Source organism: Mugil cephalus, chromosome 12, assembly GCF_022458985.1.
Source record: "Mugil cephalus isolate CIBA_MC_2020 chromosome 12, CIBA_Mcephalus_1.1, whole genome shotgun sequence".
Lineage (NCBI taxonomy): Eukaryota > Metazoa > Chordata > Actinopteri > Mugiliformes > Mugilidae > Mugil > Mugil cephalus.
In genome coordinates, this window is record NC_061781.1 from 17,402,957 (window position 1) to 17,421,659 (window position 18,703).

At 40.7% G+C, this 18,703-nt stretch overlaps 1 protein-coding gene across 5 annotated transcripts in view; it reads left to right on the plus strand.

The window, feature by feature from the left end:
- col4a2 (collagen, type IV, alpha 2) overlaps nucleotides 1-18,703 on the plus strand; it is a 57,050-nt gene that overhangs the window by 1,218 nt on the left and 37,129 nt on the right. For all 5 annotated transcript variants that reach the window (XM_047600894.1, XM_047600895.1, XM_047600897.1 and 2 more), the window contains exon 4: nucleotides 18,225-18,305. In XM_047600894.1, coding sequence (XP_047456850.1) covers nucleotides 18,225-18,305 — 81 coding nt within the window. The remainder of the gene's footprint in view (nucleotides 1-18,224; nucleotides 18,306-18,703) is intronic.

An 18,703-nucleotide genomic window follows, 5' to 3' on the forward strand; every position in this document is an offset into this window, starting at 1 on the left:
ATTTCAATGCACAAACTGTGACAAAACAATGCAGACTAGGATCTGGTTCTCGATGGGAACCCGTGTTTTAGTCTTTAACCAACCTAATTTTGTTTGAAATGCCTTGAACTAGTGTTCGGGAACTGCAGTCGAACTGACTCATCGTAGTCAAAAGTCCGTTAGTCGCTCTGCTGTTTGACTTTTTGATGTTGTTTATTTATACAGAGTAAACTCTTCAACTCTGCTGCCATACCGCGATACTCTGCGTGTAAAGACACGTCTAAAAATAAGTGCAGCGATTTGATTAGAAAAATAAGGTTAAATAAGGTTTAGCTTGGCGGCCTCTACTTCTTCTGATTTGGGAATCATCCATAGTTGGCAGACCTCACTGCCACTGCTGACATTACAGAGGCCTTCTTGTATTGCTTTGTTACTTTCTCATACACCTCCTTGTGGAAACAGCCTCAGTTGGAACCAGCTTTACAAGTTCTCATGAACGTTCAAATGCAAAAGAGTAAACAGATGTCTGTCACATCACACTATAATAACTTCTGACTGGGCCAAAGTCGTAAAACAGATTTTTTTTAAATTAATTTATTACTATTAATCCTCTTTGATTTGCATTTCCAACTCTTTTTTTTTTTTTTTTTTCCTTTCTTGAAGCCCACCGTCGTGGCACTAACTCCGGCATCTGAGCATGCAGCACATGTTCTGCTTTTCTGTTTTACTTCAGCTTGTGAGTCTTTAAGGTATTTAATATCATACTCAAGGCTCTCTAATGAACAGTTATTTTTCTCCAGTGCCATGAAAAGGCCCCGTTGTCTCTTGCCTTTATCAGATTTGGTCAGGAGCTTGATTAAAAGCGTGTGACACAGCTCGTCTTCTCTGTGCATTGTGTAGCTTTTCTCCAAGGCAGTGATACTGGGACACGGTAAGCTAATTATAGTTTGGCACAATCCATGTGCTCTTTGCTTGAAGTAAACGGTCAAATGGAAAAACTGCTTGTGTTCATTATACAAAAAAAAAAAGTAAGATGAAATAGCTTCAGTGGAATCACTTATCTGATATGTAGTGAAGTGACTGTGATATGATCAATGGAAGTGTAATAGTGAGTCAATTCCTAGGAGCTGTAAATAGGTAATGGTGACGATTTTCTGTAAAAACCAACAGGGGAAACGGTAACCATGAGTGTATCACTCTGATGTTCACCATCTGACACAGAATTTCACAATCTCAACTATGTCTTGGAAAATATGTTTCTGTTTTATCTCACATCCCAATCTGACCCATGGGACCACTTCACGTCTTTGGACGAAACCTCTGTGCAGCAGTTTCCCAGCATCTAGCCCCTTGTGATGTTGGGGTGGGTGTCATTAATGCGCAAATGTGACTCACTCTGTCTGCTTAATGAGTTGAACAATAAATGCCAAATGTTATATCCAAAGGCAGCTTGAAAATAAAGCCTTCACAGGGAAAGACGGGCATGATAAGAACATGCTCTCCTAAGAGTCCTAAGAGTCATACAAACTTTTGCGCTTGGTGGCAAAAACAGAAGTGACAGAAATGGTGATTGAACAATGGAAAAAGTAAAAAACAGAGCTACAGAGAAATGTTCAAGTTTTATTGCCCTTTTTCTTGTCTCTGTCACTGACTGTGGAGCAACATGGACAAACCCTGAACAGCATCACTCTGAGGTTTTGGGAAAAGCTGTTTTGAAGCTCAGTGTGGCAGTATCATTTGTCGAAGTACCTGACTCCACATAAGAGGTGGTTGTTGATGGGGGGTCCATGGCTGCACAAAGCACTCAGTGGCCATTCTTTTCATTATTTGCAAATTTGAGCCTTGATACAGTTTAACCTGTGAATTATATAACAATTCATCCTCGTAAATTTGAATGAATGGGGAAATGAGCTATATATAAGCAGCAGGTTGTAAACATGTTTATTTTTCTGCTGTAAAGTTGGACTTTTGGGGGGCAATAGGAGTATTTTGGCAATGGACATTCAAGAAACTGCAGTTTTTAGCAATGAGCATTAGCCACGGTGGTTGACTTCCATACTCCTAACCAATCACCGCATGTAGGGGGTGGGAATTTCAAACGGTCTGTGGTCGCAGTGTTTCAACAACATCTGAAAATTCCTCTTAAAATGCCTGGAAAAGGCATCCAGTCCTTTTTTACTTACGCTTGAAAAGTGCCTGAAATTACAATAATCAAAACAGGTGCAGACTTTTCTTATTATTTTCAAGCGGTTTCGGGTAGAAAATTGGATGTTAAAACAATGCAGTGGCTAGCACTGTTATCTGCATCCCATCCCACATTTGGTTCCACATCACGTCTGGATGACGAACATGCTATGACTTTGCGGTGGCACATTACATTACATGATCTTCTGCGATACAATTTCCTGCTCTGATGCGGAACCGCAGTACTTTGCAAAAATTAATTCCCCAGACTCCAGAAAGCAAAAACATGATCACGTGGACGCATGTAGCCGCAAAAGGCCGCCGGCCTCAGCCTCCCCTTCACACACATACACCACACACGCAAGTACCATTTATCAGTGTCTGTTGGCAGAGGAAGGAAATCTCTTGAATCAGTAATGTTAACAGGATGTTTCATATAGGCCCCTTTGAGAGGCTTTGATTCTCATGTGTTTGAGAATATATTTCAAGATGTGTCCGAGCATGACGGAGTTAGGGGGGTGATGCTGGCAGGGGCTGTGTGACACGTGGGAATGTGGTCTGCGACCATGGAAGATACATTTTTGGCGTCAGATTGCTGCAGTACCTGGAGGCCCAGCGCCAACCAACGTCTGCTTTAGCAATTACTCTCCTTTGGGCTGCAACCACATGGTCAAACTAAAGAGAGAAACTAAGAGAATAGTAAAAAATAAAATGCCAATAACAGTTTGCCTTACTACTGCAGCCATGTCTGTAATGTGATACGGGTTGAAACCAGTGGTCTGCCTCTAAAACGTGCGGTGGGTGTGGTTGCCAAATGGAAAGCTGACACGTGACTGACCTGTCGTGTGTGACTGTTTTATGGGGGAGGAAGGTGTGCGTCCGGGGCGACGCCGAAGATGTCTGCCTGTGATAAGGGTAGAAAAATGGCTATCACATCCATTGCCAAAACAGTGGCTGTGACATAGAGAGCGAACTCTTGGCTTTAACAATCAGGGGAAGAGCCCATTGTGCTGGTATGCAGGAAGCCGCAGCCTCGGATGAGAAGCCCATGTGTGGGGCTTCCCTGTCATTGGTTTGTGTGTGTGTGTGTGTGTGTGTGTGCAGGCACTGGATTGTGTGTGTGTGTGTATCGTCCTAAGAGAGTCTGAAGTAGGGCTGACATGCAATTTCCACTGTGGTGTTTATGCATTTGTGCTGTGTGAAGTTTGTGTTGATAGATGAGAATGTGCATGTGCTTTTACAGTACGTGCGCCATTCGTGTCAAGTGCAGTTAGTGAAACGTGACTTTGTGGTGGTGAGGGTTTGATTAGTCTCGACGGTGCTGCATTGTAAGCACGAGGAAAGACCTGGCGCATTTGGCCGCTTGCCCCGAATTTCCTTCTTTGACAAGAATGCATGTACAAATATGAGCATTGAATGCACAACAAGTATTAGCGCGATTTAAACGGACAGTAAATCTGAATAAATCTTACTTCTTGTGGGGTACTAAAAAAAATGTCTTAAATCAGTCGCACAATTTGCTCTCTCTCGTTGGCAGGATGTGTGCGAGCCTCATTTTCTGTCGTGCAGTGAACGTGGGCTGTGTTTATCTGTGGGCTCAGTGAAGTTCGATACTTTATGGGAAACATCCTGAGCGCAGAATTGTGTGAAGAGAAAATAGATTATCCAGAGAAGCTCTCTAAACAGGAAAAGGAAATGGGGTGGAGTTAAATGTGTCAGGTTTTCTTTACAGCCCTGCTGGACCCCGCATAGTTGGGACTGGACCAGAGTTTACAGGGATGTATGTTAGCGTGAAGGAACAAGCGGGTCATATTTTCCTTTTTTTTTTTTTAGATTTCTTTTTGTTATCTCAATTAAAACAAATCTGCAATGCTTTATGCAGTTATGTGATTTACAGTTTGTTTTAAAACTGTTAAGCTTCCTTTTGTTGACACACAAGTATATATGAAGTTTACGGGATGAACCTTAAATAACCCCTACTATATCTTCAATGTTTTATTCTTCCTCTGCACTGGAGACACTGATGATCAGAGGCATCACATTTCCGTGTTTTCTGTCTGCCTGTTCTTCCGTTCCAGTCTTGTGAATGCCAGTATCTTGAGGAAATTATTTTAAATGGGGCTCAAACATCCACTTAGACTCAGGTCACTGTCATGCCACATCAGACTCATTCCCATAAACACAGGAAAGACCTAAGACACTAAAATGTTTTCATAAATAACATACGCAGATACAGACATGAACCGCAACTCGACTTATTTACAAAAAACGAGTTTGGAGTTCTTTCTCTGATCACATTATTGGGAATTTCCAATTGTATAATAGATTTAACAGCACTAAACTAAAATATCAGATTAACTAAAAAAAAACAAGTTTTACAAAGCGTCTGCTAATCTGCACACAGACGTAAAAGTACACACATACGCTGTAGTGCATTGCGGTATCCAGCCATCTTTTGCATAGACGCTATTTTCAATCAGTGCTTTTGTTGGCATAACAGACTCTTTTAATTATACAATTATTATAATGATTCTATGATGAAAAAGTCAATATAGAGGGTATAAAGGGATGTGGGAATACGAGCGGTTTGATACCGCAGATAATCACCGGCCATGCTTCATTTTCATTGCCAGTCATGTGTGACAGCCCGCAGATACGGCTCTCATGCCACTGCACTGCGTTCTACTCTATAAGCTCTCCTATCTCCTATCTGTCAGTCTGTCTCTCTCACGGGAACAGAACGTATATATATATTTATAGATAGATTGCACATATTATGATATATTTTGATGGATTTCTTCTTCATAGGTCAAATATTCAGAGTCCAGAAGTTGATGCTTGGTATTTTTGATGAGATCTTTGAAAGTGGTCGCCATTTGCGTGAACATCTGCTGGCGAGCCATTCCAGCACTTTGTGGTTATCTTGTGATTATCTCTGTGTTCACTGAGGCTTTGGTTCTGCTGTGTTTTCTATGTCATTGATGGTGGTAGGCAGCCCTGGATTTTTAGATGGTTTCTGCTCCAAGAAATAAGTCGGTTATGTTCTCGGCTGGATTGGCTGCAAACTGTCTTCACACATATTCCACGTTTTAAACATTAGAATAGATAAAGTGACGGAGGATGTTGTGCACCTAAAGCTAAAGCTACTTAGAGTTACTGTTTTTACCAGTTTTTATAAATAGTACTCGTGTAAGCGTCCAAGTTGCAAGTGCTACTGAAAAAAACGTCTTTCACGATTACAGACACAATTTGTTGCCAAAAGCAAACAAACGGAGCCAAAGTCTGCTACTAAATTAGATCAGCGTGGTATTTTTAACTCTCACATGTTCAACATTATAATATATTCCTGTACATTTCCAGAAATGTTCAACTGCACAGCATTTGTGTCTGTCTTGTTTTGTGTTTATTTAAGCTGGCATCGGCCGTAATGAGCCAAAAGCAGTAGCATGTGAAGACTTTATTTGACTTGGAGTGAAGCTCGGAAGCAATTGCATTATGGACGTTCTCTATGGAAAATCCCTATATACTGTATATATCCTTTGCCCATACTCCATCTCGCAGTGATTAATGGAGGTACACAGGGGTCCCATCAGGCTGTGCTGAAAGAATTCCAAAGCCTTCGTCCTCCCGGGCTTCAGTCTCTCAGCAAAGCTCTGTCCCTCGTTTCCTTTTATAGCCTCATTCTGCCCCTGGTTTTTATCTCCCCTGTCTTCTGTCCCCTTGCTCTCTCTCCGTCTATTCCTGAAAGGGACACTTGGCAGACAGTCCGTCCACCCTCTTCCTCTCTCAGCTCGTCTTCTTCACGTCTCAGCTCTCTCCTCGTTTATCCCTCTCTCTCCCCGTGTCTTCCTCCTACACGTGCATCTCTGGTCTTCTGTCTCTCCTCAGCAGAGGTGAATCTCCTCAGTGAGCTCAGATGGAAGGATCGCTACAGCTGTGTTTATGGAAAGGAACATACTCCTTTCTCACAAATTTACTCTGGACTTTCTTATGTTGTGTCTGCTTCAACAGGTGCCCTCACCGCGCTTGAGTTCCTGAAGTCATTTGTTTTAACTTGAGTTGCGGGGGAGTTTGCGCTTAAAGGTTGTGCTGGACCTTGAGATGTCCTACAGGTGGTATGAGACCGCTGGGTAACGTCACGACTTTGATATCTCCTCAAACATGTGCGTTTGCTGCACATGTTTTCTTCTGGAAGGAGTCACAGACCATTCATTTCCACCCCAGCTGTAGCCTAATTGATTAGACTGAATTATGTCTCGTCATGGGAAGAATGTTAACAAAGTTAAATCTGCACTTTGAGATAATATGACCAGGTCCAGCTTCCCGTCTCTCTCTTTCCCTTTCCCGCTTGTGCTCTGTCTAACCATAGCCAGCCATGTGTGCCTGTCTTTTTTCTTCTTTTTTTTAGAATATCAGTCCACTGGACTCTGATATCCATTAAGTGAAACTACCACGAAATGTGGCTAGATATTCGTAGTTCCAAGAGAAATCTCCTGTGAATGTTCCTCTACGGGGTTGACGTCTGTGCCTTTGAGTTAAATGTCTCATACGCTATTGCATTAATAGTGATTTATACACGATATATGTGCCATTCAAGATAAATTATAATCATTTTTAAGACCAGAAAGATCACAGCCCTCGTGCCATTAGATGCTAGCCAATAATACCTAGCTACATTGTCTCAGAGTCAGTTTTTAAGTGTTGTTCAAGCTCTTGTTGGTGTTGCCATCATTTGTTAAAAAAAAGAGATGGTGAAGCAAGAACATATTAATGATTAATGCTCCACTGTGTCATTGGATGCTGGAAAAAGTTGTGGCACACTCAACTTTGATTTGTAGCACGTTGCCATTCAGCTGCAGGGGTAGGGGTCAGTTTGTGGCTTCATATCACCACCGTCCTTCAAAAATTACTTGCTTTTTATAGGTAGTCTGAATGCACGATTAGTTTTGTTCCTGTCACTGTGGCCTGAAGGGCAAAAATAGGTTCAGATTAACCTGTGCTCCCGGCTATCTCGCTGGTTCAGTTTTCTCAATCTGTCACTAATCCAACCATCCTAAATTTATTTAATCCCTAAATCTACTTTATGATTTCCGTCGAGTTTGAATTCCTCATAAACCGAACTAACAGAACCAGACACTGCTGTTCTCAGACTTCTCAGGTGTCTGTGTCAAATTAATAGATCCTCCCATATGCTGGGTGAGCAGCTATCAACATAACCAGTCCTGACAGGTTGCCCTGTTTGCACTAAGGTCCAGGACTGAAATGTAAGCCCAGTCTGATATGTCTCCATTTGTAGCAGGAAACTCTGATTAGGAGAATGGCCCACTGGGAAATGGAGCTGAGTCTCTGTTTGACCCGAGGCCAGTTAAAGAGAAGGAAGGTCCAGCTCTTGTCAGGCCGAGGGCAGAAACCAGAGCTCTGTTTACACTGGAGCCGATCCACATGAGCACAGAGGGAGTTTCTAATCTGTCCTACTTCTTTCAGGTCCCGCTGTTCTAGTTCATGTTCTCCTTCAAAGTCGTGCCCTGCTGTGCGCAGAGTGACCCTGTCCCTTTGCGTTTGTGTTTCCCCTTTTACTACCCCTCTGCTTGACTTTCAGTTAGTATCACAGTTTCCTTCTGATTATCTTAAAATAGACATAAAGTCCCTTTAAACCAAAACACCCCAACTGATTTTCAAAAGATTATAAGACATTTTAAGATTTTAAGACTCAATATCAAGCCAAGTAGCTCAACTGAGATTATTGTTATTTGGAGTGGCATCTCAAATGCACCACTAAGTGGAATTACATAAAATGGAATTGAATTTAATCTGTTAGGTTGACTGTAAGATTTTTGGCATAACATAAACTGTGTACTTGTTCTATGCCCTTCAACACCTTCCATTATAAAATCTTTGTCAGTGTATAAATCTTGTATAAATCTCAAAACATTTCCCCATGTCTTGCTTTTTTTGTGCATCTCTACATATTCTAACACTTTCAAATGCATTCTTCTCTTTTCTGCCATTCTTCGCAACAAATGCCCTCCCTCCTCTCCCCCTTTTGCTGAGCTTCTTTTGATTTTCCATGTGTGTAAACGTTCAGGTCTTTCGGGGACATCATCAGAGTGACGACAGCCCCTCAACTCCCTGGAAGGAAGTTGATGGTGGTGGGGCAGGAAACAGAATTAGCTGTAAAGAACTAATGGCACAGACAAGCTGTTCTGTTTATCAAGAGAAAAATAAAATAGTGAGAGCTTTTATGAGTAGCACAAAATATCTTTAATGGATTCTTTCGAGACTTTTAGTATTAAGACGCGCCTCGGTTATAATGAAGCCAAATCAAACATGGTTATGTTTGATGTTTTGCTTCACTGGCTTCTGTATGTACAGTAAGTCCATGTGTTTGTTTTATACTTCAAGTCTGATTATTTGATTCTGCTCAGGGTTAAACTATTGCCGGAAGACGATGCTGCACGGAAAGTATAAACTTTCCGTTCTGACATGCTGCCCTACTTTTTAGGCCATTTTGTTTCTGGTTTCTATAAAGTGGTATTTTAGCATTGTGCTAAAACAGCCTGTTGGACAAAATCAGGAAGGAAACATTCTGTTTAAGGCATGTAAAGTAAATGAATAAGTGAATTGATTGCTGAATTGAACAAAGTGGAAGTGAAGCATTTGTGTTTCCATCACAGTCTTCCAGATTCGTTTTGTGCCTACATGTGAGTCATACAGCCAGACAGCAACAATAACCAGCATGAGCCGGTCTCAGACTCTGCTTGTCATCTCTTTTCAGTCTGTGTCTTCCCTCGCTCACAAAGACATTTGTGGTTTTATGTTTATACCTTCCCACTCACATTTACAGGGGTCATTTGGACATGCTTCTTTCCTCTTTATTTCCAATGAATAAAGGAGTCTCTCACCCAAATTCCTCCCCATGTTGTCCTGGATTCACCGAGCCTACGGGGAGGCTTCAAAATAGTGTGGTGAAATGAATAAAGTTATTGTTCCAGAACTCTTTCTTTTGCGCAATGCTGAATAGGCTTTGAAATACAGTACACCAGCAGTGAAATGTTGGCCACACAAAAGACACCCAAACTACAAGCTTTCTTCTGAGGTTTAAACTGTAAATGTGAACAGGACATCAAACACTTGGGACTGTATGAAAATTCTATAGTCATAAATCATTTGGTTAAAGCAAACTGATCTGAAACTCAGGAAATCCCTTGCATTGTTGTTTAAAATAGACTGGATGAAATCAGGCAAAGTGTCTTGTTAAAAAACAGTTATAAGTTCAATATAGACCTGAGATTTGTCCTTTTTGATTTGTTATACTATAAGAAGACAACACATCCAGAGCCATACTTAAATTTTTTTATGTTGTATCTTGAAAAAGCTGTGTTATGTAGTATATGGAACACCTTTATTAGAATTTGTCCTTCGTCGGAGTCATCCATTACTTAATTTGGTTATTAACATGCTCACTGTGATAACTAACATGCGTATATTTGCTGAGAGGTTTTGTGCTGATTTTATTTGGTTTCATGCTAATGTTTGCTAGTTAACAATGTGTTATGCTGTGACAAATAACATTGCAATTAGTTTTGGCAAATTGAAATGTTTACCTGTTGGTAGTAATTTTTAATTTTAAAGGAGTACTGTGTAAAATTTAGTGGCATCTAGTGGTGAGATTGCAACCAACTAAATGTTCTTCACAGTTCTTTTTCCAACCAGTGGCAATTCAATGTAAAAAACTTAAAGGTCGTCTCTAAACAGTGTTTGGTTTGGCCATTCTAGGCCACTGTAGAAACATGGTGGTGCACTATGGCGTCCTCCACACGAGGATGGACTCCCTGTATATTTATTCTAAGCTAAAGGCAGATTATTCAATAATTACACATTTCACTAAAAATGAAACATTTGAAAAAAAAAAATTAAAGTCAAGGAACCACCAGAGTAAGATTGTTGAGAGATTTCAAGTAGTGGACTGACCATCTCATCAACTGACATAGCTATTCATAGAGGTACACTGCTAATGTTCAGCTTTCTGACAGTGAATCCTTCACAGAGATGATTCTCAGCTGCAAATGGGAGTATCATACGCCCAGCAGGCAGAGATGTAGTGCAGATAGACATTGAGTCATATCACGCAGCATGTTTCCGTCACAGCTGTGCATTAACACATAGAGCAATTCTTCTCAGAGCTTCTAGCCAGGTGTTTCAAATTCAACCAGTTTGTACTTTCTCTTTGACATCTACATCGTTAGTGTGAGGAAGAACAGCTGCTGGCAAATCATCACAGTGACAGGTTGTCTGTACAAATGAATGAAAGCCATTAAATAACCCATTCCCCCACCCCCACCCCCCTTCACTGGTTCATGTGCAGTATATCATTAGATGAGTCTTTATTTGGAAAGGGACAATGAACATTCATGAACAGTACAGTATACATAGCCCGAAAGCTAGTTTCCATCTGCAGTCCCATTGCCAGGTTGGATGTAGTTGCGAGCAGACACGCAGGATAAAATGTATACATGTCTGTTATTAATTATGAATACATGCAATTAATGTGTTGCTCCATCTTTAGCTTTGTTAGCATTTTAACCTGAGTTATCTACAACAGTGCCATGCAGTCTGTTACAACATGTATAGTATTTGTGTAGTTTCAAGTCCAACATAAATCAGTAAATTCACTATATATTGTAAAATTTCTAGTTTTGTTTAAGCAGTTAGTGATATAGTTGGATTTAAAAGTTGCAGTTAGAGTTGTCATTTTTCCATAATGACATAGTTTAGCTAATCAAAAAATTCGGTTAAACATATCAAATGATCAGCAAACTAGCCCAACACATTTTGATCAAAAACATTGTATTTTAGATAACTGTGTTTTTAACAAGACACCTCAAATGTGTAAACTTCTTGTGAATAGAACATCAAACGCTTGGGATCATTCACATCTTTCAGGACCATTAGAGGTCCACAATGTAGAAACCATCAGAAAATGAGCATGTCACACTTCCTTCTATGTATTATCTCCTTTATCTTTGAGGGTTTTGTTAAGGAAATGTCACTCTAAAGCCCTGTGATTCAAATATTACCCCCTACATTCGTGTTTCATGTGGCGCATTAACACAGGATAAACAAACTCTGTGTTTTATTCAAATTCACGTTCCATTGTTGTGGCTCTGCTACTTTCCATCTCACTCCAGTGCATATAAGAGACTTAACCCGACTTAAGGCGAGACTTAAGGAGATTTAATGGGTTCATCTGTCTGAACGGGCGAATAGTTTAGGGAAATCTCGACTCTAACATCTGACCAAACTTCGAATTATAGAGAATCCTTCATAATTCTTCAGTGAAAAGAGGCAGAAAAAAAAGCCCCAAATCAAACAAAAGTCGCAAAAAATGGCGATTCGCACTAGATTCATTTTATAAGAAGACCTCTGTGTTACAAGAATTGTGGTAGGTAATTTGCGGTGTAATTTTTTCTTTACAAATCACAATCATTGGACAGTTCATGTGGGATGAAGATCACAGTCGCCCACTGTGATTATTAGAAATTACCAGAGGTCCCCAGGTAAAACTAATCCCGTGAGAAGAGGGCTTTAAACTCTGGAAAGTTCAGATTAAGTAGAAATGCTTAACTTAATGTGCATCTTTACATTGGTTTCTTTGCAGACAATGTGAGATGACTCATGTCTGTGGCAATTACAGCAGCTCTTTGAGGGTCCATTGTAGCAGACAAGGGAACTGACATCTACAAAGTTGAATAGTGGGATCAGACATTCCTTTTGGCCCAAGGTCGAAGTGCAAAGTTCGCAGGTCAGATCCTTTATTAAGGATAAGCAGCAGCTTCTGCTAAACGGCCCACAGATCAACCACTTAATGGTCCTTGTAGTGGGATTTAGTTTCTGTTGACTCTTGGGGCCTCAAATGTCTTCTTTACCATTACCACAGCAGCCATATTTTACACCTCTCTCCTCAGTTTTCATCATGTTGTGTCCTCCTCATAGTGTGACTTAGTGAAGGGAAGAAACCATGTCACCACCAAGCCCAGATCAAACGCTCATCCTGACCTGACCTCTGTGATCTCTATTCATCTGACACCTCATACGTAGGAGACTAACACACAAATACTGTTTACGCTTCACTGTGTCGTTTCAAGTGTGAAAATGGAGAAAGACGCTTAAAGAGGCAGTTTGTCATCTCCATCACCTGAAAGGATTAGAGAAAGATCTTAGATTGTTGAGGTGCTTAAACTGAACGTTATCTGCGGGGTATGTGTACCTGTGTGTCACCAAGATAGAACTCACATCTGTCCTTTTCTGTGTTTTTTTATGTCTTGTTTGCCTTCATGGTGCGGTTTGTAAAGAGTTTTGAAATCATTCTGATTTGGAATTCCAACTTAACTCCTTAAATGGACGCTAAGGAAAATTACACCATTCAGCCATAACATTAAAACCACTGTCAAGACAAGTAAATATCATTGGCCATCTTGTGACAATACAGTGTTTTGCTGGGAAACATTTGGACCTGGCATTCGTGTGAATGCTACTTTGACATTTAGCACTGACTTAGACCAGACCAAGCACCTTCACCCCATAACAATAACACTCCTTGGAGCCTGACACAGGTGCATACACAAAAATGGTTTAGGAACATCTTAACAAACATGAAAAACAGCACAAGGCGTTGACTTGGCCTCCAGATTCACAAGACCTCAACTGATGAAGAATGTGTGGGATGCACTGGAACAAGCCTGATACACAAAGGCCCCTCCAACATCCTGTTGCCAGACACCACAGGACATCCTCAGAAGGCCCATGTTGATTCTCTGATGAGTCACAACTGTATTGGGAGACCTACACAGTATTAGGAAGGTGTTCATGATATTATGCCTGATTGGTGCATATGTGTATATGTCACCCTTTCACACACTTGGTTGGACAAGTTTTTGTTTCACTACGACCTGACGTACACTCGCACATGGATCTATTTATTCTGTTGAGCAAATAACAATACTAGTTCCAATTTGAAAATTCCTCTGAAGCTAATGCTCCTCCCTTCCTTGGTGGTATTGTAAATGGCCTCCTGACAGTAATAATTATGTGGGTCCCTGATTGCTCGCTCTGTAATACCTTAAATCCTCTCATGATCCTCATGATTTAGGGTTGTTGAGCTCTGCAGGCTAGAAGCCAAAGCGCTCCCTAGTTCCAGCACCCTCTCAAAATCAGACATTATTTTTCAGCATATTTATTTGTACATTGCTTTCCGTTTGTTTTGTCTGTGTGTCTTTTCTTCTGTTTTTGTCTTGTCATCATCCTGTCCTCCTGCCTGAGTTTCTTTGTGGATTTCTGCGACCGACAGGAAGTGTTGGGAAGTGGTTATGTCTGTGGTTAACCTAAAGAACACAGTACATGAACCAAAGAAAACAAGGCTGTGGTGACTCAGGCTGACAACAGACTAACTAGTCATCACTGTGTCTGTATGTGCTGGATCAGGGTAGCGTAGAAAGAAACTGAAACTGAAGACTAGAGTTTGTCATGATCTCATTACACCTGTTGAATTACATTTTATTGAGTGAATGTGACAATGAATTTTGGACAGTTGACAAAACGTGTAATTTTTACACCAGTATATTTTAAGTCAGGGCAGAATAGTGGTATAGTGGTTAGGTTGATGCAACACTGGAAACCAGTGTAAATGTACTTACTAAATCTGATATAACTTATAAAGTACATTTAAAGGCACAGTGACTGCCTCCAATCAGGTTGTCACGTTAAGGTTGCCAGGCAACCAGTGAAGGCTTCATGAAACAACTTCTTTTAGTCTGACACAGGATATAAATAACAACATTTTATGCTCCTGTACTAATGACACCAGGCTTCATGTTTTCACGTCTAGATTTTTAAAGTTGAAGTTCACTTAAAAGCCCCCCTGAATGGCAAAAACATGTTGAAATGTATCAGTAAATACAGCAAGAGCAGTGGATTATCAGATCAAATTAAGGACAGCTGGACAATTGTTCAGAAATCAGTGTTGATATGTACATGGCCCTGATTTCAACGCCGGGGGATACTATACTTATACAACACAGCTCCAACAGCTTTGTAGTAGAGTACCCCCTTATTTGGAAAAATGAATTAGCATGAATGATAAATGTAGCTAAATAAAAGAGCTTTACTGAGTAACGTCATGCCAATATTTCACACAAATGAACACAACTGTGGATCGTTATTTTTAGCCTGTGCTTCAATTTTTGTTCAGATTTTGTACTTCAAAGTAGCAACCCAAACAGATTCATTGCAGAGAAGAATGCTAACAAATAGTTTAATAACCAGACAGTAATACTACGGAATAGTAATATGTTTTTGTGCTTCACCGTTCAACTCAACTCATTTCTTTTTCCTTTGGTAAGATGCCCTCGTAGATATGTGACGCAGACTATTGGAGCACGTGTTTCCATTCACAAAAATGTAATAAATATAATGAAAGTCACAGACACTACATAACATGGTCCCGATAATATGATAACAATGATGTGCTGTGTGTATAAACCTGAAGGAAAGTAAGACAAGAAACACTAAGCGTGACAAAAATGTACTGTTGGCTCAGCTGGTTTTATTTCATTAGCTGTACAGAACAGTGAAGGAGTCGGTGCAGGCTCGGAGCAAGGCACCGGTGCCGCCGTAAAGACTGGGGAGGCAACGAAAGCAACATTTCTCATTAAGAAAGATGTTTATCAGAACAGCTTATCTTCACACAAGATAGCTCGAAAGATAAACGAAAGCACAGAAACATTACATGGAGAGTAGCAGGCACAAGGCCATAAGTGTGAGTTTCTTTAAGTGTAAATGGTTGATCCTGGTGTCACATCTCTTAACACTTAGAGTTGAGTTGAAAACTGAGGAAACTAGAGCAACAAAATGTGTTTTGTTGTAAAACAAACAAAGAAAGAACACATTTACTCTTGGAAAAGGAAATACTGAGCTAATTCTTTAATCCTCTGTCATATGTGTGTGAATATTATTGCACCGTTCATTTATATATAAGTAGTGGGTGTGATTTTTGTGTGTGGCTTAAGGTGGAAACTAGGTTTTGCATGCCATTACATTGGTGAAGTAGAGCAGACCACCAAATGAAGTTCAAGACGCATAAAAGATGATCATCACTGCAGAGCTGTACTATAAACGAGAAGCCACGGATGACAAATCAAAATGAACTGCGTTGGTGTATGGGCATTGTTTCATCTCATATACATTGTTGTCTGACAGCTTTCATAATAAAGCCATGAAAAGCTTTCATCTATACTCTTCTAAACCATTCTAGATTAGACAGGGTATTAATGTGTGAATGTAATATGTAAAAATGCGTGAACCTCACAGATGAAATGTTGAGTCTGGTGGTGCATATGGTTGCCCTGTGTTGAGACTGGGAGGTGGTTCTGATTCATTGCAGAATATACAAACGCTGTGGTGCAAGGTGGTCTGGATACGTCTATCGGCTTTGCATTATGCCCTCGGATATTCATCTGATAGGGTCGATAGTTAAAAACACACATCTTAATCTTCAGACGCATGCGCTTAAAAATAGTTTTCTTGGAAGCAAATTGAGATATACCTTTTAAACCGTCCTCGGCCTGGTTTCAGCTCGAGGGGGTTATCTGGAACGTGATATCTAGAACTGATTAGAATTTCATGTTCAAATGTGAAAAGTCGAGGTCCCTGTGCCATGATTTAATAATGTATTGTAATTATGACACATTTTCACCATTTTCACAGAATGAAATTAGGATTATCATATCCAAAGGGTCAACTTCGATGACATCGTAATGTTCTTCCTGTCTTAAAGAATGGATGTGCTCAAGGCAGCAATTTTAGTTTTTCCTATGTCACTGACTCACATCTGTAGTCTTACCTTTAATGCTCATAACTATTATTTCTAAAAGAGGTCATCGGAGGGGTAGAACTCCCCTCATTTTTGTTCTTCTTCAACACAAAAATATCCAGTAAATTACTTCTTGTGTTTCTGATCTCATCATTGAAAAAGGAACTGGATCAGAACTTAAAGACAACAGCGTGTCTTTATTCTCTTTAGATCAAATTAACTGAACAGCAAGTCTTAAAGCACTTTAAGAGGAAATTTAAAAATGCTAGTACAATAGGCCAATGTTGCACAGTTTTTAAATGAATCTCATGATAATGTTTTATAGTTTTTTATAATATAGTTGGATTAGTGTTGCTTTCGTTCGAGCTTTGTTGCAAATGAATGACCATGCTCATTGACTTCAACTTTGATCCCAAGGTGAAATGAAGCTGTGTAAAAGGTGATTTTGACAAACAGTGGGTTATTGTGACTATGGGTGGAGAAAACAGGATACCGTAGCACACTCCTATTGTCCTCTGCTGAAACTGCCATCAGCTATTTTGAGCCCGCAAACTGTAAAATTGAATTGATGGAGCATTGCTGTGATGTGTAACTGCTTTTATGGGAGCCGTTCCTTTGTGTGTCCGTCCGGAGGTGACGCAGTCTATTGTCTGCGTTCTGGACCTCAATGTGGAGAAAGGTCATGCCGTGACTCTGTTACATCCTCACTGATGATTTTTTTTTTTTTTCTGTCTCCATATGAGAAACTAAAAAGGTATCGCCCTACTGGGACAGAGGTTTAATTTGTATACGTTTCAGATAATGAGTTCAAATTTAGGATTTAAGTGAAGAATGTTATAAAGTGGACAGTCTGCCATCACAGCGAGCAGGCCAGATCGAAACATTAAATAGCGGTTTGAAAGGGACCGCTCAGATCCATGGATAGCTGACAAAGAAATTCAGCCTTGTGCATTCCATAAGGGAGAGGAAGAGGGTCTTTTTGTTGCAGATAGGGGATCATTAAAGGACAACGTCTCCATAGTAAAAGGAGGTCTTTGTGTGTGAAGAGGGTCTCAATGTGGCCTTTGTGAATGGGGCTGCTGGGATTTGCTGTCAAAGTGAGGCGGGAGGATTATTCTGATTCTTTTTCTGCCACTTTGTTGCCACTGTGGGCATACAGTGGTCATTTTTGTGATAAGCGAGGTGGGGAGGGTACTGAGGTATTTGCTGCGCAAGTAGGCTATGGTATGGGTGTGTAGGCGGAAGATGTAGGCAGACGCAAGAGGGAGAAACGTCACAAGATAAACAGCTACATGCAGCCTTTCTCGGTGCATGTAAATTAAAAGCCCACTTTTCACATTACTGCTTAAGCTTTGCAAAATTAAAAGTTGAGTGTTTATGTGTGTGTTTCATTAGTATTCACTCTTAGTCGCCAAATGTTTAACATTTTAAAGCTTTGTTTTTTGTCATGCACTTAAATGGAAACGGTGCTGGAGCATTTTAGCTGTCACTAATTAGCCCACAAATTTATTAAAAGAGCACTTGGATCAGTGATTTAGACTCTCCACCAGTTGGTGCATTCAGGTTTAGGGTGTGGCTCCCAGAATGAAAGTCAGTCATGGCACAACATCCAGAGGCATTTTGTGTTTAACTGGGATCGTGCTTCACATTTTCATTTGAAACGCTGCATAAAGACGCCGTTCTGTCGCAATTAATGTCGCCGGCCATCCGAGTGAGCTTAGGGCCGTGTCGCCTCTGACCTGTGGTTTGGGAAACCCCGTTTGTGTGACTGCTTCCTTTGATGGTGTCGTGTCCACACTGACCTTGATGGCTTTGTGTGAGGCTTGTGTCATGTCTAGCACAGATCAGCTTATGATGGTGGGTGGTTTCGCTGGTATGCGGACATCTAAAGACAAATTGTCCCCGTCACTGGTTGGACCCAGCCCCTTGTCAAGTACACAGAGCTATCAATTATTCCTGAATCTCCGTCATGACTCATTCGAGCCACATCCAAAACATCCTTTCAGTGCACCAGACTAATATAAACAACTGCACAGACAGCAGCTCTCATCACAACAATTTAGGCCACACTGTAATGCCAAAGCAGCACGTGCAAACACACAGACACATATCACTGCTGTTTATGCAAATTTCTGCATCCTGGCCTCCAATAGCCCAGTTCTAACCTCCAGGTTGTTTTTCCTGCGTCTCACAGGGTGGGAAGAAGCACAGTGGCCCCTGTGGAGGAAGAGACTGTAGCGGAGGCTGTCAATGTTTCCCCGAGAAGGGTTCCAGGGTAAGTCCCAAACTGAAACAACTGTTCCAAATAGCTCTGTAAACACCTCTATCCCTCTATTTCTTTTTCTTTTCTTCCTTTTTTTCTCCCTTAAATCCAGTGATAACCGGCTAGTTTTCAGTCTGGAATACCAAATACGGCCATGATCGCACATGATGCATTCAGCGTGCCCCAGTGATTTGAATAACTCTGTTTGAATAGCTTGCTGACGCATGACTTCCTCCGAATTAGCTTCTGGTGCTTCCATTTTCCAGAGTCTGGAGCCATCATCGCACTTAAATTTGTGATGCTGTTTTACATCTTAGCTTTGTTAGCAGACTTTTTATGGACAAAAATAAGGCCTTATCTTTAAATGTCAACAACACCACCATTCCACATTTGTCGCCATCATGCTAGCT